Raw genomic sequence first — 16,683 nt, forward strand, 5'->3', positions numbered from 1 at the left:
TGACACAAGCCACTTGCTGCCTTGTGTTGTAGCTTGCTTGGTACTCCCTGCTGTCAACCTAAAACAGAGGGGGAGATTTGTTAAAAGAAACTGGTGTTCGTTCAGGAATGGGCATCGCATGGGAATACAAGTCCCCTAGTAAACTAGGAGCATATTCAGCGAGGTAAAGGAAGACAGATTTTTGAAGGAAAAGTGGAGAGGATTACATAATTGTTTTCAGATCATTATCCCTGGCCACAAAGATCAGTGACGAGAGTGGTGCCAGTCAGTTGCTGGGCCGATTGTGTGTGTGTGTAAGGTTGCAATGGCCTTTGTGCAAGGTTGTGGTTTCTGCGGAGTCTTTTGTGATGGTTCTTGTTATCGGGCATCCGTGCGTGAGAACCTTCTCTTCATGGCCTTCTCTGGCTCTGTTTGTCAGAGTGTTTAACACAAGTGACTCTACTTAGATTCTGACAGCTTTCACTGCTTTTGCTTTTTGTCTGAGGAAGGGTTTCCTGAGGTATTCCCCCATCACTGTGGATACGCCCTCAGCTACTTGTTGAATGATTCTGGAATTATGTCACTTCACAGTTTGGCATCTAGTTCAGCCCTGATGTGTCTGCAAATTGATCCAAAGTGAACGCAATACCTCTCACCCTGATGCGAGGCTGCTTGGGATTTTCCACACAGTCACTTACGGCTGGGTACCTGCGTGTGTCCGGATCCGGGAGTTCTTTGTTCCAGTGGGTCAAGACAGTGGTCCTGTTGGGAATCACTGGCTCCTGGGAATTTTTGGATTTATAACCTTAGAACTTTCCTTTGAGAAATCGAGAAACACATTTCTCAAACATTTTTTTATAACAGTAGCTCATAGTAAGAAATACCTTTTATATCTCCATATACTTAACTAAAAATGTTCACAATACCAGGCTCTGGTACCAGGCTCTGGACATAGTTTCTATTTCATTTTTTTAATGCTTGGTCTGACTAGCATCTTTAAAAACTAAACTGGTATAATGACCCACTAATGGCTCGTGACCTGCTATTGGGAAAACACTGGTCTCAAGCATTTGATTCATTTAGTCATTCCAATAACTTCAGAAATGTCTAGAGATGGTGAGATTCTTCACAAGCTCCGCACAGTTCTGATCTCTTTGAGGTCATTTCTAAAAGTCCTTAACTCTGTCATTCCTACTCTGAAAAGAAATGAGGAACACATTGAAATGTCACAGACATTGCTAATTTGCCATTTGGGGGCTCCGAGAGCGGCTCATTGACGCCGACTGTCTGCATGTGTGAGCTGCTCTGTGGAAGTTAGAAGCGCTCCCTTTAAAGCTGTGTAGCTCTTTCAAAGCAGCATTTGTAAACCCAGCACATCTGCTGATAAATGTCTATTTTCTGCAAAGAGGACTGAAATGTTTTAAACTCTACCCTGTTTTTTCCACAGGGTGTGCTGATCTCCAAAGCCTGGACACAATGCAGCCAATTGAGAGGAAAAGACAGGGCTACATTCACGAGCTGATTCAGACTGAAGAGCGGTACATGGATGACCTCCAGCTTGTCATCGAGGTGAGGGGCCTGTCGCTGACTAGCCTTAGGGGCGTCTGCTGTCTCGGGACTGCTTCCACTCAGAGGCAAAGCCAGGCCTCACTTTTGACGTGGCAATTCACAGAAGGTGGCAAGGGCTCTCACACCTTCCAAATGCTGTCCCTGCCCACTGGGTAATGCTTGAGGTTGGGAGTCTCCAATTAGGGTATGGGCTTTTCCCCCAGATTAGGTCATTCAGAGTGAAGAGAGAGGACAAAAGGGCACTGGAATGCCTGCCTTGGACATGGTAGAAGCCCCTTCAAGGAAGCACAGGGGTAGAGAGTAGGTGTGAAGGCCCTAAAGCAGACTCTTTCTACCTCAAATTGCTGTTTAACGATATTTCTCCTGCTGTTTTGACACCTGATGTTTTCATAAATGTTGCTATTTCCCAGGGAATTTTTGAAGCAGTGAAAGTGTTCACTAAATGTTTGTATTAGTTTGGAAAAACAAATAGGAGCATATTATAAAATATTTCCCAAATACTATTTGTTTATGTTTGTGCCCATTAATGTTACCAGTGACCTCTAAGCTGATGACAGCTGTCCTCATTAGAGTAGCATTTTAAAATGATTTGTGTTGGAGTGAATAAAAGATACTTTTGTTTCCATGGCTTTTAGTTCCCAGTAAATGCATCAAGACCCTCAGGTGAGGCCGGGCGCGGTGGCTCACGCCTGTAATCCTAGCACTCTGGGAGGCCGAGGTGGGCGGATCGTTTGAGCTCAGGAGTTCGAGACCAGCCTGAGCAAGAGCGAGACCCCATCTCTACTAAAAATAGAAAGAAATTATATGGACAGCTAAAAATATATATAGAAAAAATTAGCCGGGCATGGTGGCGCATGCCTGTAGTCCCAGCTACTCGGGAGGCTGAGGCAGGAGGATCGCCTGAGCCCAGGAGTTTGAGGTTGCTGTGAGCTAGGCTGACGCCACAGCACTCACTCTAGCCTGGGCAACAGAGTGAGACTCTGTCTCAAAAAAAAAAAAAAAAAAAAAAAAAAAAGACCCTCAGGTGAGACCAGTTAAATTAACAAACCACCTGAAGAGAACAGGTGTTCCCTACACAGGCCCAGCAGGTGCAACGCGTACCTGGCCGTGACTGTGAGAGTGGAATGGAGCAGAGGCTGCTCTGCATCTGTTCCCCAGCAAGTCCTGCCCCGGGTCGTTCTCCACCGTAACTGCAGGCCCAGATGCCAGGAATAGCCGGGCAGGCACAGAACACCTGCTCCTCTCACATGTGCACTATATTGCGCTCCTCCACTGATAATGTCTGTCTTCCCTCAAGTCTCTGAGCTCCTTAAGAGCAGGAGCTGCACATCCTCCTCCTGCATTCCCAGAACTTAGTCGGGCCCCTTGGCCTCTCCATAAGTACTCAGTGAATTGGATGTGTTTATGTGCGTACTTCCCTGGCCAGAACAGGTGGCCCAGAAGAAAGCCCTTCTTTTTTATTAACCCCCTGCCAGGATCAGCCCTGCTGCTGGTCAGTTCCAGTATTATTATTTCCCCTTCAGTCAGCCACCTTCTGAAATCCACTTGGGATCGGCCTCAGGGGAAGCCAAGTCGTTACTCTGGTTCTCTAGTTGAACTTCTCACAAACTGCTCTGCAGAACTCTAAGATGCTCGACCTAACAGCTGTCGTGTTTCCTCAGTTCTGCAAGCCCTTACAGTGTGTAGGTGCTTCATGCCCAGGGTCTTTTTTAACCTTCATGACATCCTTATGAGATAGGTATGAGAATGTCCTCTTAATGAAGTTACTAGATTCAGTCCTTAGAATCATCCTGGATAGAAGCCCAGATAGCACAAGGTAGGGAAAGTCTGCAGTATTAAATTTCACAGTCATACACATGCTTGTATAGAAATGCCATCATCTTATCAGTGTCAGTGTATGAAGACACTGTTTGATGTAGACCACACAGGCTGTGTACTCACACTTAAGCGAACTTGTTCTGTTTTGAATTTAGGTGTTTCAGAAACGGATGGCGGAGTCAGGCTTCCTCACTGAAGGAGAAATGGCCTTGATCTTTGTTAACTGGAAGGAGCTCATCATGTCTAACACAAAGCTGCTGAAGTGAGTCGTGAGCACTACCTGTCATTGCACCTGGCTACCCCCACAGCCCCGAGACGAGACTGTCACGCATAAGGAGCTTCGGCTGTTTTCTGCTCCCTCAGGCCTTCTATTTTATTGTAATTTTATGAATTGCCCTATAACTATAAAATACAGAATTATTGAAGTAAAGAAATATAACAAAGACAAAATTAAATCATTAAACAAACAGTATATTAATATATGATTCCATCATGTAAGATATCCTTGACTCTGTCAGTAGTATAGTTAGAGTCAGGAGAGAGTTGCAGCCTATGGCCCGGATATAACTGCCTCTTTGGCAGCCTCCTGAGTCCCCATATGAGTCCCATTCCTTGGGGTGATTCTCCATGCTTCATGCGTGTGAGGACAGACTCCCAGGACAAGGGTCAGCAGTCCCAGCTCTTGCTGCATCTCTGCCCGCCTCAGGCCGGCAGCTCTCCTCAGGTGATGCCCCTGTACCTGCACACCTGGCCTCTGGGGCTCCTGCCCCCCATTTTTCTTTTACAGACTGGAAATTTCCTTCTTATTGGTTCAACCAAGAACAAGTTAGAATTTTTCTGAAGAAACTTTGCTGAGAAGCTAAGGTGAAACCACAACAATTCTAAAGGCCTAGAAACATCCAAGTGTATAGACTTCATTTTCTTTGTCTTTGCTAACATTTCACCCAGGTTGGCTTGGCCAGCAGAGCTTTCGGACCAAGCTGCCTCCTCTTCCTCCTGACTTTTCCCTCCCAGTGCCAGAGGTTCTTGGGTAACTCACTGGTTATTGTTCCCATTGGTCTCCCATGGTATTCATCCTTCAGTTACCAAGAATATTTGCTTGGAAACAGAAAAGTGAGAGTGTGTCATTTGCAGGGCCTTGCGGGTGCGGAAGAAGACTGGGGGTGAGAAGATGCCTGTGCAGATGATCGGGGACATCCTGGCGGCTGAGCTGTCCCACATGCAGGCATACATCCGGTTCTGCAGCTGTCAGCTGAATGGAGCAGCTCTGTTACAGCAGAAGACAGATGAAGACACAGACTTCAAAGAATTTTTAAAGGTAACTCCATTCTGGGCCTTGCAGGTTTCTTTGCTGGGACAGCAGGCAGGCCAGCCCCGCCCTGAGCCTGGAGGCGGCAGAGTGAGGGGCCAGTAGGGAATCTCAGCAGTGGAGAAGGGCATCCCCATCAGTTTCCAAAGGAAACACAGATACAGCAAGGAATTTCTGATTGCTTGGTGTTGTCTTTCATGTAGAACTGATTTTTCTTCGCACCGGGGCCATATTTTTCCCATCTTATAGCAAAGTGTTTTTTTAAGCATACTTGCTTATGCTACTTCATATTCCCAAAGAAACAACCAGAATGTCACTTTCTTAATTTTGTAAATTGCATCTATTTACTATCCATCTTATTCCAAAAAGAGTATCAAATAGCCTACTTACATGTATAAAATGCAACAGGATAAAATTTAAAATAACTGGATGAATAAACTGGAATGAAAAGAAATGAGAGGAGACAAAGATGATACCAGGATATTAGGATTTTACAGAAAGTGCGTAAAGGATTCTATACGTATACCAGTAGTGTGCACAGATGGCATCAGAACTTCCAGAAACCTATGAGAAGAGGAGGAAAGGATCGGTTCCATAATGCCATGGTCATAAATTAAACACGAGAAGTAAAGCTAGAATTATACTCAGAAAGAGAATACTGCATGTGGTATGATGAATCAGCCACCTCCTTCTAGTGATACAGCAGAGAGCTTCATACAGCTGGTTCTTATAATAGAATGCCACATTTTGAGACGTCATTTTCATTGATGTTCAGTAATAGAAACAATTATTACACATGTTAAAATGGTGAGGGAAATGAAAGTAAAATCTGTTTTCTTACTTTTTTTGCATTTCTTTTTGGTTTTTTTCTGGTTTGTGAAATACTGCATGTTGGAATCTATTACACAGCCGCTGCAGTACCTTGAGGGAGAATACATAATTTTAATATTTTCATTACCAAAAAAGAATGAAAAAATAGCTAATTAAGAATAAAAATAAGATGTTAGGCCAGAATTAAAATTCTAAAAGAAAAATAGAGGAAGTAATGAAGATAAAAGCACAAATTATGATATATCCAAGAACTGGTATGTTGCAAAGAATTAATAAAATATAACTCTGATGTTCACACTGAGCAGGTGTCTAAAAATAAAAATATATATAACTCCAATAAATCTAATAGAAAAAGAATAAAACAAGTAATAGAATGGATATAAAGATATCTCTTAAAGGGTATATAATTCAAAAATACATGCTGATAAATGTTAAAACATTAATAAAATTTATAATTTGCTATTAAAATTTGAAAATGGCTCAATAAGAATAGAAAATCTTATTCTTAAGATACTGTTAACCAACAAGAAAATTGAGCAACTTACCCCAAAGAGGAGTTGGGTTCACTTGATAGATTTAGTGGTGAATTCTTTCCAACTATAAAGCAGTAGATTATTCTGTATTATAAAAACTGTTACAGATCATAGGAAAAAAATAGAAACAAAAGGAGGGGCAATTTAAATATGCAGTAATGAGGAGATGATTAGGTAAATAGCAGTAAATGTATTTTTCAGTCATTAAAAGTGATCATCCTAGAGTACTGGCTACTCTGTTCTGGTACTGTACTAGTGCTAGAAGCAAATAAGATGTGGTCCTTGGCCCTCTGGCGTCAGCAGTCAGATGTGGGACAGAGACACCTGAAACGTGATGGCTCTCCCTCTACCGCCCCATGCGGAGGTGTGTGCGGAGGGTGCCCAGGGAGGGTCACGGGAAGGAGGGAAGGCGTCCCAGGGACGAGCCTGGGCCAGGAAGCAGGACCTGAGCCTTCGGAGGTGAGAAGAAAGGGCAGGGGGCAGTAGCAGTAAAGGCTCACACGTCTGTCACCTGGCACACAGGTGTCTGATGGGTGGCAGCGATTGTCACTAATCAAGCAGAGACAATGGGCACGCAGAGATGGGGGGATCAGCTGCTCAGATGCCAGAATCGGGAGTTAACGATGCTCCTGGGTGTAGGGGAAGGGCTGGGTAGGTGGGTGCAGAATGGTGCCACCAACGCAGACAGAGAGGGAGGTAGAAAAGATGGCTTTTACAAGGGAAGATGAGGACTGCATTTGGGGGTATGTTGAGATTGAGATGCCTTTGGGACATCCAGGTAGGGAGGAGCGTAACGCAAGTGTGGCCCTCCAGAGACGGTCTGGGTTACAGAAGCTGGGACTCAGCTGCCGGGAATCCTGGGAAGCTCCTCAGTTGAAAGTAGGTAGAGGAGAAGGACATGGAGAGGACCTGGAAGGCCAGTGGGCTGGGAAGACAGCCAGGACGAGTTCTAGAAGCAAAAGAGGAAGTGAGAGCACAGGCTGCGAACAGCATGGGAGAAGGAACTGAGAAGCACCCGCGGGGCTTGGCTCAGGAGGTGAGCTATTCCTGCTGTTAACCCAGTATGCATCATTTTGGATCCTGAGTTATTAAAAGAAATTTGAAATCTACGACGAGGTCAAAGGCAGGAGTATGGCCAGTGCTCCCTTGTTTTAGTTGGGGCTGTGACTTCCTCTCAGGCTTCTCAATTGTTTTGCAGAAGCTGGCGTCTGACCCTCGGTGTAAAGGGATGCCCCTGTCCAGCTTCCTGCTGAAGCCCATGCAGAGGATCACCCGCTACCCTCTGCTCATCAGAAGCGTGAGTGCTCAGGCTGGGGAGGTCGGAAGCTGCCTAGGCAGGACCCGCTGAGGGTCACGGAGGCCAGATACTCAGGGAGCCTCCGAGTGTGCCAGCCCACCCCTGCACGCGGTGCGACACTACGGAAGTGCTCCTACTGCCCCATGGGCCAGGCACCTGCGTGTGCTCGCGTGCGTGTGCACAGGAACATGCACATACAATTCAAAGGACTGAATCCTTGAAATGGGCCAATAAGGGAGGCATCTTGTCATTTGGGTAACCAATCATCCCCTTCCAGAAACTCCCCAGCACCTCAGAGTCGTAAGTGTGTTTGTCTAGGCAGGCAGAGTCACCTCTGGGTCTCCAGTTGTGGAGCCCATCTTGAGCCCAGAGACAGGGCAGAGTCCACCGCATAACCGTGGGCTCCAGTCTGTCTTCTAAGATCTGAATTCATCTACCAACTGAACAGTGTTACCTAGATGTCCCAGGAGCCTCTAACTCAGCATGTCCTAAACAGAGGTCATTATTGTCCCCTTGCTGTATCCTGCTTCAGCTTGCTGACTCCACATTTCTTCTAAAATTCCATCCATCTTTATTTTAGATATAAGCAATTATTGAGCCTATAAGCCTTATAAGGAGAAGGCAGACTTTGCAAAGGATTATTCCATAAATAATCATTGATACATAATAATTTACAAAGAAAAACAAGAATAATGTGACTGTTGCTTTTATTGATTATTCCTTGACTTCTGGTCTCTAAGTTATGTGAACTCAATGTAGACCTCACGGTACAGATGCATATACCAGACTGGCCCCTTAATACAGGTCCACAGTCCCTTCACTGAAATATTTTAGGCCAGATGTGTCTCAGAATTCACAATATAATTTAAATACCATATATTATATTGCACCCCATCTAAGCCTGGGGAAGCACTTATAACCAAACACACTAATATTCCTACAGTGAAGTACACGAATAATCACTGTAAGTAGAATAAGTAAATACATCTGTTCCGTTCAGGCAATATTTTGCCACCAAATGAGTACTGAATAAAAACTTTAGGCTTTCAGACTTTTTTGCACGTTAGAAGTGTAAACAAAGGACTGTGGACCCATCCATCCACCTGGAGTGAAAGAGCCCAGACAGGAGTCGTGTGGGATGGCTGCGGTTTCTGGAGGGACCACACAAAGTTGTATTCTGGCCTCTATTCATTTACATTTGTAGCACGAGTAATTTGAAATCACTTCAGAATAAACTGAATGCATTTTTTCCACATACTGATGACGTGATTTTATTGTATTCTTCCTGTGGCAGGGAAGTCACTGCTTTCATCAGATTTTTCAAAAGGATCAGTGACCCTAAAATTGTTATGAACCATTGCTTTCAGCAAGTTAACACTTGTCAAGGTTGCCGCCAGTTTGTATTGGAGGGCTCCCCCTGAAGGTACATGGCTTAGCTGTGGGGGGCAGTAGGGGGGCACCCTCTGACAGACGGCCTATTGCCAGAACCCAGTCTGAGAGCAGCCAGAGACCCACGGGTTTCAGAGAAGTTGATCCATGTAGCACTTGTCACACCGTGTTGTGACTGAGTTACCTGTCCCTGTCTCCACAAGAACTCGTGCACCGTGAGCTTCTCAAGGGCAGAAACCATTGCCTTGTTCGCCGTTGCATTTCCAGGCCGGGCACAGTGCCAGGCGCACAGGAGCGGCCAGTGAGACCTGGACAGACAGGCGCCCTGACTGGCGGGAGGCAGGGAAGCGCAGCACGCCCCACACCAGGCGGCCGCTCTTTTCCAGATTCTGGAGAACACCCCGGAGCACCACGTGGACCATTCCTCCCTGAAGCTGGCCCTCGAGCGGGCGGAGGAGCTTTGCTCACAAGTTAACGAGGGAGTTCGGGAGAAGGAAAATTCAGACCGGCTGGAGTGGATTCAGGCGCACGTCCAGTGCGAAGGTCTCGCGGAGGTGAGGCCCTGTTAATTGGATGCCATCGGGGGTTCTGGGTGGGGAACCGGCTTCAAGCCTCCCCTGGTGTGGACAGTCTGCACCCAGCTCAGCCCACGCGCACTCACCGTCCCGCCCCTACCGAGACGCCTCTTGGGTTGTCAGCTTCCTTTCTGTAAAGAGAGACTTTATTTTTGGTTTTGAGTTCTTTGAATTCTGCTAGTAGAGTCAGCATTCCGTGGGTATAAGTAACAGTTTTTGCTGGGCCACTCTGAAGAGTAATAAATGTGTGGATCTTTTGTGTAAAGGCGAGTCGTTGCATAATAGCCACATTCCCATCTAGAAGATTCTACCACAGTACCCTCAGGCCCAGGGTACTGCCTTCCCAGGGACGCTGGGTTGGTTTGGGCTGGGACTTAAAAAGTGACATTTTCTTTCTCTTTAAGCAACTTATTTTCAACTCCCTCACCAATTGCCTGGGGCCCCGGAAGCTTCTGCACAGTGGGAAATTATACAAGACCAAGAGCAATAAGGAACTACATGGATTCCTCTTCAATGACTTCCTGCTTCTCACCTACATGGTCAAGCAGTTTGCTGTTTCCTCCGGCTCTGAGAAACTTTTCAGCTCTAAGTCCAACGCTCAATTCAAAATGTATAAAACGGTGAGTGTCGCGTGCCTGGCAGTGGCATCGGAGACCTGACGAGGGTCTGCGTTTACCTTAAGGACCTCCTTCCCGCTGAGCCCGAGCCGTGCTCACCGGACTCGTCCCCTGTGTCCAGGTGGCTCTCGCTTCCTTTGCCACCTCCCGAGGGAAGGCGCCCAGTGTGGCCGGCAGCCAGATGCCAGCCTTGGATTCTGGCTTCCTCCTGACAGACGTGGGGCCTGGTCCACCTCTGTCTGCACTCAGCGTCAGAACCGAGCCTGAAGCTCGGTTGGTGTTGGTGGGCAGAGGACAGCTGCTGCCCCCGCAGTCACAGCCCTCGGGCTCCGGTTCCTGGTTCCACCACACCCAATGCACCTCAATGTTTTCTTTCACAAAATGGAGGCCGTTCCATTTTTTCTGCGTAAAAGACCTTAGACACTAGACCCCTTTCTGCTTCTCAGAAAAGCTCTTCAGAACAGACAGAACTCTCTCTGGACAGGCGGGTGGAGTGTTCTGGCCCCTCTCACAGCCTGTGTTTTGGCCCTAATTCTTTCAGCCCATTTTCCTGAATGAAGTCTTGGTGAAACTGCCCACAGACCCTTCCAGCGATGAGCCTGTCTTCCACATTTCCCACATTGATCGGGTCTACACCCTCCGAACAGACAACATTAACGAAAGGTCAGTCCTGACCACGTGTGACCTGCCTTGGACTCGGGGAGAAAGCCTGGTTAGCCCTCTGTGCCAAACCCGCCTCCATCCGTGCTCAAGCCCTACTCGGTCTGTATCCTCAGCCTCTTAACACATCCCCTCCGCTCCAGTCCCACGGTGGAGCTTGTCACCTCAGCCACCTCCTAACATGGTTCCCTGCTTCCAGCCTCTCCGCATAGCGGCTCCGAGTGTCCTTCCCACGTGGCAGAGCCAACACGTCAGGCCCTACTGAAATCCCTTCAGGGGCTCCCCCCAGGCAACAGTGTGCACGGGGCAGCTCAGCCCCTCCTTCCACCCACCGACCGCTGCCCTCCCACAAGGGGCGCGCCTTCCTCCCCTCCTGGCAGCCATGCTTCCTCCAGCTGTGCCATCCTTGGTGATGGCAGTCCCAGGGCAGCTGCCCCTCCTCTGTGCCCACAGTTTCTTGTAAGTAGAAGCCCTCCTGCTGAACTGGCACCAAGGTGGTTAATTGCGTCTTCCTTCTCTGGGTCCCCAGCACCTTGCAAATGCCTGGTGTTTTGTAAGCTGTCAAGAACTGTCATAAATTCTCAGCTTGATCCTCTTTTAGCAAACGAGTCTTTGGGTTGAACTAACGTTAGCTCTGTGATTGGAAACTTGTTAAAGCCGAGGTTAGCAAAAGAGAAGGGGCTGGTGCTGAGCTCCAGGCGGAACCCAGGAGGTGTGTGGGAAGCCACCAACAGCTGCCTCTGCTTCTCCCGCAGGACGGCCTGGGTTCAGAAGATCAAGGCAGCGTCTGAGCAGTACATCGACACCGAAAAGAAGAAACGAGAGAAGGCTTATCAAGGTACTGCGCCCTCTCCTCCACCATCCTTCTCATCTGCCTGGTCCTGTCCTCGCCCAGTGCCACCGACCCTCCCTCTCCCATGCAGGCTGTAGCACACGGCTCCCTTTCCTCTCTGCCACCCCTCCTCTTCATTTCTGGAGTATTCTTTTTCCAGAGCTGCTCTTAGCGTACCTCTCCTTGTTTAAGTATCTTCCCTCTTGCCTCCCAAATTAAGGACAAATTTCCTACCCAAACTCAGGGCCCATCCCCAATAATACCCGTGCCCAGCCCGTGCCGCTGCCGACCAACACCTGTGCCACCCTCCCCCTGGGTGCTCTGCCCCAGCGCAGTTCTTCCCGTTCTCCAAGGCTCAAGTCAAACACTGCCCCTCCACAGTGCTGTCCCCAATGCCCTAACCAGCGTGACTTCTGCCCGGAGCCCCCGCTGTCCCCAAGTCTGTGATTGCACTCTGGGCTTTAGTTCTCTGTTGCTTCTGCTTAAGCCCCCAAAGCCCCCGCTTTTCTCCCTTAATGATCATAAGCTCCCTGAAGGCAGCTCTGTACCCCTGCAGGGCCCACATGTGACTGGGGCCCAGTGGGGCTCCATGTTTTGTGCCTTGATTGTGTCCTTTCAGTTCATGGGACAGATCAGTCACCTGCTCAGTGGAGCTGCAATGGTCTTTGTAAAGCATTCCCCGCCCCGCCGTGGCCCTCTGCCCGGAACTGTGGCGGCTCCCACATTCCTCCCTGGCCTCCAGCTGCACCCAGGCCCGCCTGTAGCCCCTCACGCCGCCATGAAGCTTGTGCCCTAAGCTACTCTCATCTCTGCGGCCAGCCCTGCCCGGCCCCTCCCCGCGGCTTTCCTTCTCGTCCAGGCCTCTCACTTAGGTCCCCGGCTGCTGTAGGTGCAGCTCTTTATGTTTTTTTATTCAGGTTTCCCTTATTTTGTTAAATGCTCCTGAAAGGTATGTGTAAATCGGCTTTTGCTAATTGGATGTTAATTTAATGGTACTTTAAAACTTGCTATTAAAAAAATCAATGATTGAATCATTTTGCAAAGTATATAATGATCTCTTAGTTGGCTAAAGACATAAATCAAAGTTTTTCTCTATGAGTTTTGCTTCCCATCGATATCTGTGTCATCATGCGTCGTTTGTGTGTTCAACTCTTTAGACATTTATCGATTACTTACCTTGGGCTCTGGGTTAGGTTTGACTGGGCCTTCAGAGATGAACAAGGCCCGGCCCCTGCCTTCAGGAGGACTGAGTACAGGGTCCCAGTGAAGCTGTGGGCACAAGTGAGGGCTGGGCCACTTCCCACAGAGGAGGTCATACTTGCCCTGACTTTGAAAAATCATTAGCTCACCAAGCATTGTCTTGGTTAGTTTTTGAACCCTTGAATGCGAAGCCTGCTTAACTAAACGTCCTGTTTACCAAGATAATGTGAGTCCACTGACTTCTCTCCATATAAAAGCATTTTGAGTCCCTCCTTAAAGAGAATAAGGCCTTAAGTAACACTGAGTTATAAGCTAAAATGTTTACATATAATTGGAATAATGGTGAATAGTTTAGACTTTAGTATCTGATGTTTAAATTTGGACCTTCCCATTTAACACCTCTGAGTTGAGCACATTATAGTCCTTTCTAAGCTCAGTTTTTCTCATCTGTAAAATGGGGAGCTACCTTATAAGGTAACTCTGCAGTTTAAATAATATAATTTATGAAAAGGTTTAGCACATGCTTAACACAAAGTAAGTATCCAATAAATGTTAGCTGCTATTAAATGCTGAACAAATACCCTGCATTATTATTTTATTAATATACTATTTGCTAGGCAATTGAGGGGCTAATGCAAGGGTGAATAAAACAGCCCATGCTCTACAACAGCTCCTCTCTGGCAGAGGAGACAGACAGTAGCTAGGATTTCAGAGCCAGCAGGCTGGGAGATGCTTATGAGTGAAGCGTAATGGACGCACAGAGGAGGGAAGGGGGACGAGAGATTGGCCCTGGGTCTCAAAGGACGAGTGGGATGCTGACGGGCAGGGAGAGCAGGCAACAGCCGGGGGAGAGGCACAGAGCAGCCAGGCCAGGCTGTTGGGCCCAGTGCAGTGTTACGGTTTCTTAGAAGTTCAGGTCGTGAGAGCCCACAGCTTAGCGTCATCGCTGTGCCGTCTGCATGCTCAGAAAAGAGATTAACGTGACTCATCTCGCTCTCTTGCAGCCCGCTCTCAAAAGACTTCTGGCATCGGGCGCCTGATGGTACATGTCATCGAAGCTACAGAATTAAAAGCCTGTAAACCAAATGGTAAATGCTGCTTTTATTCAACAGACATGGTAACTGCCTCACTCTTTGCTGATGACTCTGCTGAAAACTGAATGATGAGATGCTTTTTGTTTATTTTATTTATTTATTTTAGAGACAGGGTCTCACTCTGTCACCCAGGCTGGAGTACAGTGATGTGATCATAGCTCACCATAATCTTGTACTCCTGGGCGCAAGCAGTTCTCCTGCCTCAGCCTCCCCAGTAGCCAGGACTTGGCAGGCATGAATCACCACGCCCAGCCTCAGATGCTTTTTAAAAGTCTCTGTGTCTAGTGCCACCAGAATGGTGATAAGCTAGTTATTGCGCCAGTATTATCACTGTGTTTCCCCGTAAGTACCAACGCCTGCCTTCCTGAGTGCTTCTGCGTCAAGAAAGCATGGGGCAGTTCGCTGTGCGGGGAGCAGTCCTGGCGCTGGAGCTCAGTCGCTCCCCAGGCTTCTGCTGCTGCCAGTGTTGGAGGCACAGAGACCATGTTACTAGACCACCAGTCAACGTGGTCTGCCGGGCAGCGGCTCCTGTTACCATGGTCTGTGGTGAGGATCATTTGGGATCCTGCTTCTGCTCAAGAACGGCCCTATTAGTCACTTCATTTTACCTACATGCGCCACGTGTGTCTGTGGTTTGTTTTGTTCAGGAAAGAGCAACCCGTACTGCGAAATCAGCATGGGCTCCCAGAGCTACACCACCAGAACCATCCAGGACACGTTAAATCCCAAGTGGAATTTTAACTGCCAGTTCTTTATTAAGGATCTTTACCAAGATGTGCTATGTCTCACCATGTTTGACAGAGACCAGTTTTCACCAGATGGTAAGTGTAACTCGGCTAGGAGACCTGGAGGTTTTCCCGGTTTTCTAGATCCTGGAGCCTGGATCCAGGGTGCTCAGCTGTGTATCTACCCAGTGACACCTCAGGGAAATGACACAGGCCTGGGTCAGCTCACTTTGGACGCAAGTGGGTGCCCTTCCTCGGGGGCCGGGGGCAAGGGGGCCTTGGGAATGTTTCAGGTCTTTGACCCTAGTCACTACCCACACACATGATGCCGCGACCGTGTTCCTGGTGCACACTGAACGGGTAGAGCGTTCTCAGACCAGAGAGGTTTGAATTGCAACTCGGCAGATTCTCTCACACAAATCTGTTGTCATTCTACATGTATCCATTCGCAGTATCAAAGATCCATGAACCAAAAGAAGTTCGTTTGACTAAAATTTAGTTCTAATTAAAGTTATAATTGAACTTAAAAGTCATATCTAGAAAAATCCCTCTTATTTGGTATTTGAAAGTTTTATGAATCCTATTTCAGTCACTCTTCCTGTTATAGTTTTTTAACAATTTTATGAAGAAGAAAGACTTCTGCCTCTCATTTGATGTTTATTCACCAGATTTCCTGGGTCGTACTGAAGTCCCAGTGGCAAAAATTCGAACGGAACAGGAAAGCAAAGGCCCTGTGACCCGCCGACTGCTGCTGCACGAGGTCCCCACCGGGGAGGTCTGGGTCCGCTTTGACCTGCAGCTCTTTGAGCAGAAGACTATCCTGTAGGGCATCTGGCAGGAGGCACCAGGGGACCTGTCCCCAAGGCTGAGGCTGGAGAATGAGAGGCCGCGCCTCCCGGGCTGAGGGAGCGTCATGCGGCTTCATCCGTCAAAAAGCCACGCACGCTGGCACCTCTATTTTATTGCACACTAAATTGCTAGCGGTCTATGCAAACATCATCTTCCCTGTAATAAACCAAAACCTATAGCACAGTGCCTTGTATTAGTGTTAACATGTTCAGCTGTGTTTAGATGCCAAGGTTTCCATTTTCAGGGCTACAAAAAGTATTATGTGGAAATGAGGCATCAGACCACCAGACGTTACCACTTGGTTGAATGTGTCCACTGTGGAGTGGTTTGGTGACACTGTGACCATTCCATGCCATGTGACCTATGCCAGGTCACAGCCACTCAGGAGGGGAGGGTTGGGGTGAAGCGCTGCAGGCTCAGGGCTTGCGCAGCCTGATGCTGAAATAGCACCTACTTGTGCACTGAACAAAAACAGAAACTTGATCATATTTTTCCTGATTAGATTTTATTCTCTGCTAAGACAATATAGTTTAAAATATAAGGGAGAGAAAGCTTCATTTACTTTAAATACTGTGAACTCTAATAATGTGGAAAATATTTTTCAACTTTTAAGTTTCTGAAGTATAAATTATTTATGTAAATTCCTTGTTTTGCTATTTCATAGGACATGCATCTTTAAGCTTTATCATTGCCAATATGTACAGAAAGAGAATAAAAATGTAAGTTTATGAATGTAACTTCTTTCAAAGCTTGACTGATCCAATTTCTACATGAAAGGCTCTTAAAAGATAACTTCAGAGGTTGCTTTTAACAAAACCAAATTTCCTTTCCTGTATAGTGGGAAAAAGCAAAGACGGTGTGGGATGGGGGTCAGATGGGGTAGGATGGGGTGAGAGGGGGTTGGGAGACTTGGGGGCTCATCTTGACTCTGCCACCAGCTGCTCTGGGACTTGGTGGATCTGCCTCATGCTCCCGGGGCCTGGTTTCTTGCATGGCTAGAAAGGACGGTCTCCGAGGAGCTACACCTGACTGACCCTGTGGAGTAGAAACCTCAGGGGTAACTTACAAGTAAAGAAATGCACAAGGGTGCGGTGACATCCCACACGTCCTTTAGCCCCAGAGGTCCTGTCTTTCCCCCATCCCCTGTCCTGTCAAAGCCACATCTATACCTGTCTGAGCTGCTTTTTGGCTTCTGAATTTTGAAATACAAAATTTGTTGGTTTTTTTTGTTTTTGTTTTGAGACAAGAGTCTCACTCTGTTGCCTGGGCTTGAGTGCCGTGGCATCAGCCTAGCTCACGGCAACCTCAAACTCCTGGGCTTGAGCGATCCTCCTGCCTCAGCCTCCCGAGTAGCTGGGACTATAGGCATGTGCCACCATGCCCAGCTAATTTTTTCTATATATATA

The 16,683-nt window shown here is 47.5% G+C and overlaps 1 protein-coding gene across 2 annotated transcripts in view; it reads left to right on the top strand.

Moving 5' to 3' along the window:
• The window catches only part of ITSN2 (intersectin 2), a 139,602-nt gene extending 123,588 nt beyond the window's left edge, over positions 1-16,014 (top strand). The window contains exons 29-39 of one of the 2 annotated variants that reach the window (XM_069494829.1): positions 1,427-1,548; positions 3,522-3,628; positions 4,501-4,684; positions 7,238-7,336; positions 9,112-9,279; positions 9,705-9,920; positions 10,459-10,580; positions 11,333-11,415; positions 13,614-13,697; positions 14,351-14,524; positions 15,097-16,014. In XM_069494829.1, the coding sequence (XP_069350930.1) occupies positions 1,427-1,548; positions 3,522-3,628; positions 4,501-4,684; positions 7,238-7,336; positions 9,112-9,279; positions 9,705-9,920; positions 10,459-10,580; positions 11,333-11,415; positions 13,614-13,697; positions 14,351-14,524; positions 15,097-15,254 (1,517 nt within the window). In that variant the 3' untranslated portion in view covers positions 15,255-16,014. The remainder of the gene's footprint in view (positions 1-1,426; positions 1,549-3,521; positions 3,629-4,500; positions 4,685-7,237; positions 7,337-9,111; positions 9,280-9,704; positions 9,921-10,458; positions 10,581-11,332; positions 11,416-13,613; positions 13,698-14,350; positions 14,525-15,096) is intronic. The other variant, XM_069494828.1, reaches the window with a different exon arrangement.
• The last annotated feature ends 669 nt before the right edge of the window (positions 16,015-16,683 follow it).

This window comes from Eulemur rufifrons, chromosome 19, assembly GCF_041146395.1.
Source record: "Eulemur rufifrons isolate Redbay chromosome 19, OSU_ERuf_1, whole genome shotgun sequence".
Classification (NCBI taxonomy): Eukaryota; Metazoa; Chordata; class Mammalia; order Primates; family Lemuridae; genus Eulemur; species Eulemur rufifrons.